The 13,988-nt window shown below is 38.6% G+C and overlaps 1 protein-coding gene across 9 annotated transcripts in view; it reads right to left on the bottom strand.

Moving 5' to 3' along the window:
• Positions 1–316: 316 nt before the first annotated feature.
• The window catches only part of LOC126963106 (zinc finger protein 717-like), a 38,255-nt gene continuing 24,583 nt past the window's right edge, over positions 317–13,988 (bottom strand). For 2 of the 9 annotated variants that reach the window (XM_050805079.1, XM_050805082.1), the window contains 2 exons: positions 13,761–13,897; positions 317–11,824 (listed from right to left, as the gene is read on the bottom strand). In XM_050805079.1, the coding sequence (XP_050661036.1) occupies positions 1,137–2,423 (1,287 nt within the window). In that variant the 5' untranslated portion in view covers positions 2,424–11,824; positions 13,761–13,897 and the 3' untranslated portion in view covers positions 317–1,136. The remainder of the gene's footprint in view (positions 11,825–13,760; positions 13,898–13,988) is intronic. The other 7 variants (XM_050805083.1, XM_050805085.1, XM_050805078.1 and 4 more) reach the window with 6 other exon arrangements.

Below are 13,988 nucleotides of genomic sequence, written 5' to 3'. Positions count from 1 at the left end.
TGGTCCTCTAGCTTTGTACACACACTTAATGTGGTTTCCAGTCTCTGCACCTAGGAAGAGGGGCAGATGCAGCCTCAAGGACAACCTATATCCCACTGCCTCTGGCTGGTCCCAATGTATGTTCTGGTAAGAGGGTGGTCCATCCTGAGCTCCCTTAAGGGTAGGTCCATTAGGCAGAAAATGCAGAGGCAACAGTATAGTTGGAGGGCAGACTAATCAAGGACAGGAGATGCTCATGACAGAAAGGGCCATGGGGTAACACTCTTTCCCCAAAAGTGGACTCAGAGACTGAAAAGGTTATTCAATTTATTTGTGCTTACAGTTACATTTCTATTTAAAAATTTGGGATCAGAACAAAATATGACTAATTTTTTAAAAACATGACTTTCAGGATAATACTGTATCTAGAAGAAAATTTCTATTCATTATTTCCTAAACTGACACATTTCCTTTAACACAATCTTCAGATATAATAAAGTCTAGATATTTGTTAATGTCTTCACATTCAAAATATCTGTTATGACTTTAACTCAGTATGAATTATCTTGCTTAGTAAAATGACATTTCTTGATATAGACTCAACTACATTTGCTGCATTCTTTGAATACCTTCCCTATTATTTATTTAATATACAATGAGTAAAACTTGTACATAAAGTTGTCAAAAGAAACAGAATGTTGACAGTTTTCTCTAAATGTGGTTTATCTTATTTTTATTAATGGTCATTCTCTGGAAGAACATTTTCATATATCCATGTGAGTCATTAGATTATTTCCTATGGAAGTTCTTTGTTTAATAAATTCCAAATTATAGCAAAATATTTCCCCATATTCTCTACATGGATCAGTAGTGTTTCTTCTACATGTATTCAGTTACTTTGTAGTTGTCTCTTACAGCAGATTTTCAAACATTCATTACATTATTAGGAATTTCCCCTATGCTATTCTCTTATTTACTCTGGAAGATGACTTATGGTAAAAGGTTTGCCAAGTTCTTTACATTCACAGGGGTCATGTCCTATTTGATTTCTCCTAAGTATTTTGGGGTATGAATTGCTTGAGAAAGATTTCTCTCATTTCTACATTTATAAGCTTTTTCCCATGTGTATCCTTGGATGTGCTATGAGAGTTTATTTCTCAGAGGGTTTCCCCACACTGCTTACATCCATAGGGTTTCTCCCTTGTGTGTCTTCTCTGATATACTTTGAGACCTAAGCTGCAACTGAAGCTTTTCCCACACTGACTACATTCATAGGGTTTATCCCTTGTGTGTGTTCTCTGATGTTTAGTGAGATCTGACTTATGATAGTACTTCCCACATTCATTACATTTATAAGGTTTTTCCCCTGTGTGTATTCTCTGATGTACAGTAAGAACTGATTTCTCAGAGAAGGACTTCCCACACTCATTACACCCATAGGGCTTCTCCCCCATGTGTTTTCTCTGATGGGAGTTGAGGACTGAGTTGCAAATAAAGGTTTTCCCACATTCATTACAGTAATAAGACTTCTCCCCTCTGTGTGTTCTCTTATGTACTGTATAGTCTGCCTTATGGTATAAGGTTTTCCCACATTTTTTACACACAAAGGGTTTGTCTCCTGTATGCATTCTCTGGTGTATTGTAAGGTATGAATTCCTAGAGAAGAATTTCCCACATTCCTTACATCTATAGGGCTTCTTACCTGTGTGTGTTCTCTGATGTTTGGTTAGGTCTGATTTATTGTAGAAGGTTTTTCCACATTCATTACATTTATAAGGTTTTTCCCCTGTGTGTATTCTCTGATGTACTGTAAGGACTGATTTCTCAGAGAAGGATTTCCCGTACTCAGTATATTCATAGGGTTTCTCCTTTGTATGTGTTCTCTGATGTACTTTTAGGCCTGAGTTATGACTAAAAGTTTTCCCACACTGAATACATTCATAGGGTTTTCCCCCTATGTGAGTCTTCTGATGTTTAGTGACATCAGACTTGTGGCAAAAGGTTTTGCCACATATCTTACATTCATAGGGTTTCTCGCCTGTGTGAGTTCTCTGATGTATTATAAGATATGAACTCCTAGAGAAAGATTTCCCACATTCATTACATTCACAGGGTTTCTCACCTGTGTGTGTTTTATGATGTATTATGAGGACAGAGTTGCTTATGAAGGTTTTTCCACATTGATTACATTCGTAGGGTTTCTCCCATGTGAATTCTCTGATGTACTGTAAGATATGACTTATGAAAGAAACTTTTTCTACATTCCTTACATTTATAGGGTTTCTCTCCTGTGTGAGTTCTCTGATGTAATATGAGGTGTGAATTCCTAGAAAAGCATTTCCCACATTCCTTACATTTATAGGGTTTCTCTCTTGTGTGGACTCTCTGATGTAAAGTGAGGGGAGATTTCCTAGAAAAACATTTTTCACATTCATTACATTCATAGGGTTTCTCCCCTGTATGGATTCTTTGATGTTTGGTTAGCTTTGACTGTTCATAGAATGGTTTTCCACATTGCTCACATCCATAGACTTCCTCTCCTCTGTGTGTTCTGTGAGTTACATTAAGTACTGACTTCTCGTACAAAGGTTCCCCTGATTTGTTACTTTCAAATGTTTTCTCTCTTGTGTTAGGAAAGCTTGATCTGTTAAAATTACCTACACTTTCAATATATTTATAATGTTTCACCTCCAAATGAACTCTATGTTTCAAGAAAGTGGACTTCTCAAAGGTTTTTTCATATTCATTAAACTCATAAAAGTTTTCTCTTTTTTCTGACATTTTATGGACCGTGAGAGTTGGATTATTATAAAACACTTTATTACATTCATTATGTACACAAGGACTCTCTCCTGTGTAAGCTTGCTTATATGTAATGAAAACTGCCTTTCCATAGAAATCTTTCTCACATTCCTTATATTCAAGATTGCTCTAAATTTTGAATTTTCAGATATGAAATGAAGTCCTCCTTATGACTGAGGCATTTTCCAATTTGAATAAACTCATAACGTTTCTCTTCCATATGAGTTTTTTCATGGTTACTATTGAGGAATAGTTTTCTATATGCACTGAGGTCATGAGGCATCTTTCTTAAATAATTTTTCTTACTACTAAATAAATCTGAAATGTATTTTAAACTCATACCACATAAGTCACATTTACAAGGTATTTTTATGGAAGGAAGTGGGTCTATGCTGAAATCAAACACTTTTCCTAATATGTTACCTCTCTCTATAGTCAGTATTTGGTTGTTGATATATGGAGCTTGCCAGATATGTCTGTCCTGGATTTCCTGACAGCGCTCCAGTTGGTCATCAACTTTGCAGACTTCTAGAAATAAGAAAAAATAACCGTAACTTATAAGTCTTGTGATATTTGTGATGAACTTACACTTACATACAAACGCGCTTTTATATATAGTTGACTTAGTTTCCTGGAATAAAGTAATCCAAAAAGTGTTAATCTCCTCTAGCCCTTTGGCTAGAAGAAAATAAACAAGAAACCTTATAATGTGGAAAGTAGGGTGGAAATTTAGAACACACAATGGGCAACTTATAAATACGTACTTCAAAACAACACAGAGGTTACAAATAACCATAAAGCACAATGAATACAGAATAGACACAAATAATGACATAAAACATTAGATATAAAAATGATACTAAAGATATAAAATAAATAATATAAATATAAAAATGGCTAATCTAGAAATGGGACATGCAGAGAATGAGAGGGGCAAGGAAAACTAGTAGTTAAGAGTGTTCTAGAAAAATATCAGAGGAGGCTGGGCATGGTGGCTCACACCTGTAATCTCAGCACTTTGAGAGGACAAGGAGGGAGGATCACCTAAGGTTGGGAGTTCAAGACCAGCCTGACCAACATGAAGAAACCCCATCTCTACTGAAATTAGCTGGGCATGGTGGCACATGCCTGTAATCCCAGCTACTAGGGAGGCTGGACAGGAGAATTGCTGGAACCTGGGAGGCAGAGGCTGAGGTGAGCTGAGATCACGCCACTGCACTCCAGCCTGGGCAACAAGAGCGAACTCTGTCTCAAAAAGAAAAAAAAAAGAAAAAGAAAAAAGAGAAGAAAAATGTCAGAGGAATGGTTTATTTGAATGAAACATATCAAGCTTTAAATAGTGTTCTTCTATCACTTGAACCCAAAGGCAGGGGTTGTAGTGGTCAGTGTTTCAGGTGGTATGAGTGGAAAGTGAAAACATAAAATACAAAAATATTTGGAAGACAGTTTACAAAAGTAAAACAGTAATATACTTTTTTTTTTTTTTTTTTTTTTTGAGATGGAGTCTGGTTCTGTCACCCATGCTAGAGTGCAGTGGCACGATCTTAGCTCACTGCAACCTCTGCCTCCTGGGTTCAAGCAATTATCCTGCCTCAGCCTCCTGAGTAGCTGGGATTACAAGCACCTGCCACCATGCCCAGCTAATTTTTGTATTTTATTAGAGACAGGGTTTCACCATGTTGGCCAGGTGGGTCTTGAACTCCTGACCTCAGATGATCCACCCCCCTCAGCCTCCAAAAGTGCTGAGATTACAGGTGTGAGCCACTGTGCCTGGCCTTTTCTTTTTGAGATGGAGTTTCGCTCTGTCACCCAGACTGGAGTGCAGTGGCATGATCTCAGCTCACTGCAACCTCCATCTCCCCAGTTCAAGTGATTTTCCTGTATCAGCCTCCTGATTAGCTGGGATTACAGGCGTGTGCTACCACACCCGGCTAATTTTTTATATTTTTGGTAGACATGGGGTTTCACCATGTTGGTCAGGCTAGTCTCAAACTCCTGACCTCAAATGATCCACCCACCTCGGCCTCCCAAAGTGCTAGGACTACAGGTGTGAGCCACCACACCCATCCCAATAACAGACAGTTACTTAACATCATTAAGAAAGGATGACAGAAAGACAAAAATAAAATAACATTATGAGGGTCATCTGTGAGAGCAGCAGGCTTATAGAACGTAACAAAAAAGATAAGTGAGGAAGACTTATGATTTGTCAGTAATGATTTTAGTTTCAGTTCTTGCCAATTTGCAGGGATCAGAACATCCTCCCAGACTCCTGACTGCAGGTAAAACACTGCATGAATGGCCAAAGGCACTGGAAATAGAAAGGGGAAGGTCGTCAGACCAAAACTTTATATCATGGATATAGCAAGAGCTTATTATTTTTTGAAGATTCAATTTTATTGTTTTTCAACAGGTAATTTATGGTGATTACTGAAAACATATCAAGTTGTCTCCTAAATGTTAGTTGGTATCTTGTATTTGTCAGAGTTTTACTATGACATCTACTGCACCTTTCTTCTTTTTGTACTTTGTTTTTTTGATATTTTCCCATTTTTTCTTCTTTACATCTTTGGAAGTTATACTATACCAGTTTCTCAATGGTTGGCTACCCATTAAATTTTACCAAGCTCTCATTCATCAAGATTCAGTTAGTTAAGTAATGATACAATATCTATTATATGCTATATACCAAAGTGAGTTAATATCATAAACCTCTTTTCTGAATTACAGAAGGATTTTGAAACACAATTTGATTATCCCCACCTCATTTATATGTAATTATTATTTATTATATAATTGTGTCTTTTTTAGCACTACAAATTAAGTATCACTATTATTTTATACAAACATAATTTAAATTGACCTATGTTTCCTAATTTCCTATCACTTATTTACCAATACTCTCATCTCAAGCATTCTTTTAGGGTTCATTTTCTCTCTTCCTGTATTTGCTATTAGAATTTTACTAAAAAAATTATGCAAAAGGTATGGCTTTTATAATTTATTGCAGTATCGATCCAATTTTAATTTTTTTAAAAGTTAAATGTAGGGTTCAGTAATCTGCGATGACAGACATTCCTTCTTCCTTACTCCTTTTATTTCCTCTTTTACTACTCTGAATGTGTCTTACATGGTTGTTTTATACTTACTAATACATCCATGGTCTTAATTAATGGGTGTTTGAAAACATATTTTCCGTTACTTGTTTACTCTCACAAATGATTTATTTCCTCAGGTTTTGGTTTTAAGCTCATATTTCGTTTAACTGTAAGTGAGAATATTGGGGATGCTTATCCTTGAGAGGAATTCTTTTCCCTTCCTTAAAGCAAGCTACCAATCCGAGGTGACGGCCTAGAGTCTGGATCCTCTAGTGTGGGAGTATAGGAGAATAAGGGTACAAGAAAGCCCTCTATTACTACAGCAGGAGTGCAGAACTATATTGGGCTCAGGATCCTTTACTGACAGAAAAGTAGAGGTCTCATAACACTGAGGAAGAAGCAGGTACAGCTGTCCCTCAGGCTCTGCAGGGGATTGTTTCCAGAACTTCCCTCAGATACCAAAATCCACAGATGATCAAGTTGCACAGTTAGCCCTGACACACCTGCAGATACAGAGGGCTGACTGTACACGGTGAAAGCCCCATGCAGAGGCCCAGGCACACAGGGCCTGCCTATGACTAAGGCTGTGTTAGAACAACAGAGAACACCCCTGCCCCCACCACAAGCATGACATAGAGTAACAGGGAGCAGCAGCCTATTGCTGGCAGAGGGGCAAGAGCAGGGAGACACAGGCTTAAGAGGGATAGCTAACAGCCAACACAGAGAAGCATAGGGAAAATTCTCCTAATGCAAAATATCTAAAAACTATGGGATAACAAACATATACAAGCAACTGGAGATCCAGGGAAAAAATGATGACAAACATCAAACCACAAGCGAGAGAACAGCAAGAAAGAAAAATACCACACACACACAGATATTTGGCTATAAATATCATAGCCAAACAACTAAAAACCAAGGATAAAAAGAAAATCTTAAAGGCAGCCAGAGAAAACAGGATATTAAATGCAGAGAAACAAAGCTTTTTAAATTACAGCAGGAAATAATATCTAAGTCAGAAGACAACAGAATGAAATATTTAATGTATGGAGAAAAAAATGTCAATCTAGAATTCTATACCCAGAGGAAAAAAAAATCTTACAAATAAAGATAGTCTTTTTTGGACAAACAAAAGCTGAGAAAATTCACTGCCAACAGAGCTTTGCTTTAAGAAATACTAAAGGGAGTTATTTACACAAAAGGAGGAAGATACACAAAGATATTAAGAATGTCTAAAATGTTTTTTAAATGGGGGGCAAACATAAAAGACTTTTAAATCGTTATAAAAGACGACTGGCTTTACAGAGCAAAAATACCACGGATACATTGTGGGGTCTCTAAGTAAAAATATATGGCTACAATATCACATAGAAAGGGAGGAAGGCTTTAGCCCAGGAACTCAAAACCAGCCTGCGCAACATGGTGAGAGCTCATCACTACTAAAAAAACAACTAGACAGACATGGTGGTACGTCCTGTAGTTCAAAGTACTCAGGAGGCTGAGGTGGGAGGATCACCTGAGCCCAGGAAGTTGAGCCGTTATTGTGTGACTGCACTTTAGCCTGGGCGACAGAGCAAAACCGTATCAAAAAAAAAAAAAAAAAAAAAAAAAGAGAGAGGACGGAATGGAGCTATATCAAATCTTAAATTTTATATTGTTGTAAGATTCTATGGTTATATGTGAAATAGTATCATATCACTTGTAAGGAGACTGTGATAAACTGATAATGCTTATTGTATATCACGGGGCAACCACTTAAAACAAAATTTAAGAAAGAACTATAGACTGAGTATCCCTTACCTGAAATGCTTGGGACCAGAAGTGTTTTTGATTCCTGGTGTTTTTGGATTTTTTATTTTTTCAGATTGTGGAATATTTTTATATTGTCCTTTGAGGGAGTACATGTGTGAGTGAATCTAGGTGATATGGTTTGGATTCATGTCCTTGCCCAAATCTCATGTCGGATTGTAATCCCCAGTGCTGGAGGTGGGCCTGGTGGGAGGTGATTCGATCATGGGGGCGGATTTCCCCCCTTTGGTGCTGTTCTCATGACAGAGGTCTCAAGAAATATAGTTATTTAAATGTGTGTGGCACCTCCCACCTCTCTCTCTTCTTCCTGCTCTGGCCACATAAGATGTGCCTGTTTGCCCTTCACCTTCCACCATGACTACAAGTTTCCTGAGTCCTTCCAGTCATGTTTCCTATACAGCCTGCAGAACTGTGAGCCAATGAAACCTCTTCTCTTTATAAATTACCCAGTCTCAGGTAGTTCTTTATAGCAATGCAAGAACGCATATAGCAATGCAAGGACTAATATACTATGCATGCAAATGAAGAGATATCACAGCTAAAGGGGGTTGGGAGAGTCTTTTTTCCCTTAGGGACACTGAATAAACTATGTGTTGTGTCCCTACACTTTGACTGTGCCCCATCACATAAGGTGTGGAACTTTCCACTTGTGGTGTCCTGTTGGCACTCAAAAAGTTCTGGGTTTTTGAGCATTTCAGATATCAAATTTTCAGATTAGGGATGCTCAACCTGTAATACTAATAAGAATTCAGCGGAGATAAAACAAAATAAAAATTACCAATCCAAATGAGAGAAAACGAGGAAAAAAAGGAAAAAGAACAAAATGAGCAAGGAGGAAACACTCAGCAAAATTATGTGAATCCAAACATTAACAAATTACATGAAATATAAGTGGTTGAAACGTCACAATTAAGAAGTAGAAGTAAGACCAGGCGCTGTGGCTCACACCTGTAATCCTAGCACTTTGGAAGGCCGAGGCAGGCCGATCACTTGAGGTCAGGAGCTCGAAACCAGCCTGGTCAACATGGTGAAATCCTGTCTCTACTAAAAGTACAAAACTTAGCTGGAAATAGCTTGAACCCGGGAGGCAGAAGTTGCAGTGAGCTGAGATCGTGCTACTGCATTCCAGTCCAGGCAGCAGAGTGAGATGCCATCCCCCCGCCCAAAAAAAAAAGTAGAAGTTTTCACACAAGTTATAAAAGCAACACCCAACCACATGCTATTTTAAGAAATTCACGGCGAGGCACAGTGGCTCATGCCTGTAATCCCAGCACTCTGGGAAGCCAAAGCAGGTGGATCACAAGGTCAGGAGTTCAAGACCAGCCTGGCCAACATGGTGAACCCTCATCTCTACTAAAAATACAAAAAATTAGCCAGGTATGGTGGCATGCACCCTTAATCCCAGCTACTCGAGAGGCTGAGGCAGGAGAATCACTTGAACCCAGGAGGCGGAGGTTGCAGTGAGCCGAGATTGCGCCATTGCACTCCAGCCTGGGCGACAGAGCAAGACTCCATCTCAACAAAAAAAAAAAAAAAAAAGGAAATTCACTTTAAATATAAAGAGATTAAAAGTATGGAAAGAGGTAAATAAAATTAAAAGACAATTGGAAGAACTAAATTAATATCAAAGTAGCATTTAGAACAAAGAGTATTACTAGGTATAAAGAGAGACATTACATAATTATTAAGTGGTTAATTCATGAAGTGGACATAAGGATCCTAATATGTATACACTTAGTAATGCTCCAAAATTCATAAAGCAAAAACCAAAAGACTCAAAAGGAGAAATTAAATCCAAAATTGCAACTGAAGACTTCAGTGTTGTGTATCACTGACACAGTGAGAAAGTTTTTGAGTGTTAGACCTTGCATTTTCCCATTAGTCCTATGATTTTTATTGTACTCATTTGCATAGAGCAGTGATTCTTAGGAATGTATACACTGCATTTTAACAGAATTCACTTTATTAGAATACCGTCATTCTTCCCACTTGTTTTTAGCCTCCGCTTAATCAAATTAAATACAGTCAATAATGCCCATGTTTTCAACAACACACTCTCACATTTGCTTTAGAATTAGTTCCTCAATTAAATTCAGAGGCTACTACCAGTATTTTTACCATGCTTTTTGTGTCACTTCTTGGTTATCTGATATTCATCTTCTAATAAAAGGTCTTAGGGACAAAGGACCCAGAATTCTTGCCTATTCAAAAAAAGGTTTCCTCTTTTTTGTTAAAGAATCACTCTTTAACCTAGTATAAAGTTCTTAATTTGACCCTCCCTAAGGATTTTGTAGCAATTGCTCTACAGACTTTTAGCAGTTTTGTTTAGCAAATTTTGTTATGGAAAAGGTTGAGATCAGCTGGACGTTTTTCTTATATTGACTGGCTGTCAAAATGATTCTTTATCTTTGAAATCTAGTAATGCTATTAGGAATATAGCATGATGTTGATCATTTTTGGTCTGCCTTCCTTAGGGATGGTTTATCTTTTTTATGTAGATTCAATCGTATCTTCTTTTCCCCAAAAAATGTTACTGGAGTATTTTCAATATTGGTTCTATTTATTTGATTTTCTACTTTGGGGAATGAACTATATGTATAGTATATATGTGAAATATCTTTTATACTATCTTCTTTATGCAATATTCACCTTTTATTTTTTTCAGTTTCTTCTTGCTTGAAAGGCCTTCCACATTTATTTCTAATCTACATTTCAGCAATGCCTATTCTTCTTTGGGAATTCTCCAATTTGCTTTTCTTTCTTTCTTTCTTTCTTTTTTTTTTTGAGATGGAGTTTCATTCTGTTGCCCAGGCTGGAGTACAGTGGTGTGATCTTGACTCACTGCAGCCTCTGCCTGCTGGGTTCAAGCTATTCTCCTGCCTCAGCCTCCTAAGTAACTGGGATTACAGGTGTGCCACCATTCCCGGCTAATTTTTTGTATTTTTAGTAGAGATGGGGTTTCACTATGTTGGCCAGGCTGGTCTCAAATTCCCGACCTCAAGTGATCCACTGGCCTTGGCCTCCCAAAGTGTGGGGATTACAGATGTGAGCCACCGTGCCTGGCCCCAATTTGCTTTCTTTACTGTGATTCTTATTTTCTCTTACAATTCTTTTCTCAGTCTGACATCCCAGAATGCATTTTATTAAATGAATTAAAACATTATACTGTTGCCTTAACATATCATGCAGGCAATCAATTCAATTAGTCCTTTTTGAAATTCATGGTTTATTATTTGGCCCAATTATTTATGTACTTTATGTACACGTTGATCAGGTGACATTTTATCACCTACTTTTTTTTTCTAATCTTTTTCAACCCTTTATTCTTGCAGTAGTTTTGTGGGGCATTTTATGCTGGTTCCTTTTGGATTACTCAGCTTCAAAGGACATGAGCTTTTACACTGCATCAGTTTTACTAGGTAAAGGGAACAGAGGCATGTCTTAATCTAACGAGAGAGCTTCTTATGAAAAAGTGTTTTGCACATATACCAAACTCAGTTTATGCATCAACCCAGATTGTCACTCCTTTCTTGCCAGAGTAGCCTTAGTAATGGCTTGCTCTGTTATTACCCTCTTGTACTTTCTCTTCGTCCTAACCAGCCTTACTCCCCATTTCCTCACTTCTGTAGTAGGTCTGCCCATCCTGACAAGTTTTTACTTCAAACTGTTTACAGGAATACAAGCTAAGATAGCATGCAAGTTTATTTCCCCTCACACAGGTGTCTGTAACATTTTTTTCTGAAATGGAAAGTCTCATTTCTTGCATTGTCACAGAGTGTCACTGAAAAACATGACTTGTGTGTCTGTTTCCATACTTAACCCTACATCAGCTTCACAGAACCAAACTGCATTCAAAGGAGCTCCAGCTGTCCTGCGCACAGCACTGATGTTATTCCAAGAGAGATTTAAGCTTTGTACCTCAGAGTATGTACGTTGTCTCTCTAAAGTATTTTACCAGTTCCTTCAAGCACCAGAAATGTTTTTGTTTCTTTTCATCTGCTGGTACATATGGCCCTCCTTAATTTTTCAGTGATTCTGGTAGCATTTCCACTTGTATTGATTTGGGGTTTCAGATATCCTCTATTGTCATGAGATAAACTTTGTGTTGTTCTTTTTCCTTATTGTTTCTGGATGATCTGTAGACAGAGACAGAGAAAATGCTTACTTTACACATCCCACTTCAGAGAAGCTCACTTTCTCCTTGAAACATTGTCTTCCTTGGCTGCAGGATACTACATTCTTTGTTTTCCACTCATCCCCAAACTGCTTTTTCTTTCTTCTTTGCTCAGTCTCCTCACTTTCAAGACTTCTGAAAGCTAATGACCCAGGGGATAGCCTCCAGTCCTACCCCAAAAGAGAGGTTATCTAATCCCTCAGCTTTAAATACTAAACTTCAAAACTGTTAACTACTGCCATAAGCTGATAATTTCCAAATAAATATCTTCCACTTGGACTTGCACCAAACTACCTGCTTATGTGCCCAAACGCTTATTAGCCATGTAAACCTGGATATTTTATAATCACTTGAAACTTTATGTGTGCAAACCAAATGCGTAACAATCCCTCCAAAACTGTTTATCCTCAATATCCCCCAACTGGTACCCACTTATCCAACTGCTCTGGGTGAAATGTTTGGAGTCACTCTTGACTCCTTTCTTTCTTTCATGTTCCATATCCCACTCAATAGCAAATGTTACAGGTCCCACATTCAGAACATATCGAAAAGCCAACCACTTCTTAATTTTTTTTTTGAGATGCAGTCTTGCTCTGTCACCTAAGCTGGAGTGCAGTGGTGCAATCTCAACTCACCTCAGCCTCTGCTCCCCCAGGTTCCACAATTCTCCTGCCTCAGCCTCCTGGGTGGCTGGGATTACAGGCACATGCCACCACACCTGGCTAATTTTTGTATTTTTAATAGAGACGGGGTTTCACCATGTTGGCCAGGCTGGTCTTGAAGTCCTGACCTCAGGTGATCTGCCTGCCTTGGCCTCCCAAAGTGCTGGGATTATAGGCGTGAGCCACTGTGCCTGGCCAAAAGCCAATCACTTTTAATAATCTCCACCATTCCAAAGTGTAAGCTACTATTGCCTTTTTGCAGACTGAAATACTCTCCTGACTCATGTTCTTGCTTCATCCCTCTGTCCCCAATAGTATTTTCTTTGCTTAGCAGCCAGAGATATCCATTTAAAAGACAAATCAGCAAATGTTCCTTATTGGGTCAAATCATACCAATAGCTTCTCATTTTACTCAAAATAAAATAATAGTCCTTATCATGGCCCATATGGCCCTAGATAATTTGGGCTCCCATTACCTCTCCAACATCAACTCATACCACTCTTGCCTCACTCATTCTTTTCAATCCACACTTATATTTGTGTGTCCTCAAAGACCACATGCGCACTCCTGTATCAGTGCCTTGCACTTGATTCTTCCCCTGCTATCAGGACTACCCCCAACTCCCACCCTCATATCATTCAATTTCACAGCATCCAAAAGTCCTTCCTGATCCACTTTTCTAAAGTTTAACACTCCATCATTCTTAACCTTCTTTAATTTCCTTACTATTTTACATGACCACTTGGCATATCTGTGCATGTGTGGTAGTGTTGTCATTTTTGTTCCTTATCTTTTTCTCCCAATCAGAAGGTAAGCTCCATAAGGTCATGGATAAAATTCAGTTCACTACTCTATTTCCAGCACCTAAAACTTGAGTGATACATAGTAGGAATGAACATATGAGCAAACTCTTTTTTTTTTGAGACAGAGTCTCGCTCTGTTGCCCAGGCTGGAGTGCAGTGGCGCAGTCTCAGGTCACTGCAACCTCCACCTTCCTGGTTCAAGCGATTCTCCTGCCTCTGCCTCCCGAGCAGCTGGGATTACAGGCACCTGTCCTCATGCCCGGCTAATTTTTGTATTTTTGTAGACATGGGGTTTCACCATGTTGGCCAGGCTGGTCTCGAATGCTGACCTCAGATGATCCGCCCTTCTTGGCCTCCCAAAGTGATGGGATTACAGGCATTGAGCCACTGTGCCTGGCCATGCAAACTCTTCAGAATTAAAAGAATTCATACCATGTCACTGGCATCCTTCTGCTTAATACATGCTAACTCACCTGGGTATCTCTGGCCTGGGAGCTCTTCCTCTAATATCCATGGCTGCTCTCCTTGTTCCAATTTGAAGATCACTTCTTGTTTAGGGACGCAATATCCTGTGAATGGGAAATGACATGGAAACTGGGTGAGGCTAATGTACTTTAGGGCGTCTGAAAGAGGGAGAAAATGAAACTTCAGAAACCAATT

The sequence above is a fragment of the Macaca thibetana genome, chromosome 9 (assembly GCF_024542745.1).
Source record: "Macaca thibetana thibetana isolate TM-01 chromosome 9, ASM2454274v1, whole genome shotgun sequence".
Lineage (NCBI taxonomy): Eukaryota > Metazoa > Chordata > Mammalia > Primates > Cercopithecidae > Macaca > Macaca thibetana.
The sequence above is the reverse complement of the archived record's forward strand: the minus strand, read 5'-3'. Positions and strand labels throughout refer to the sequence as shown.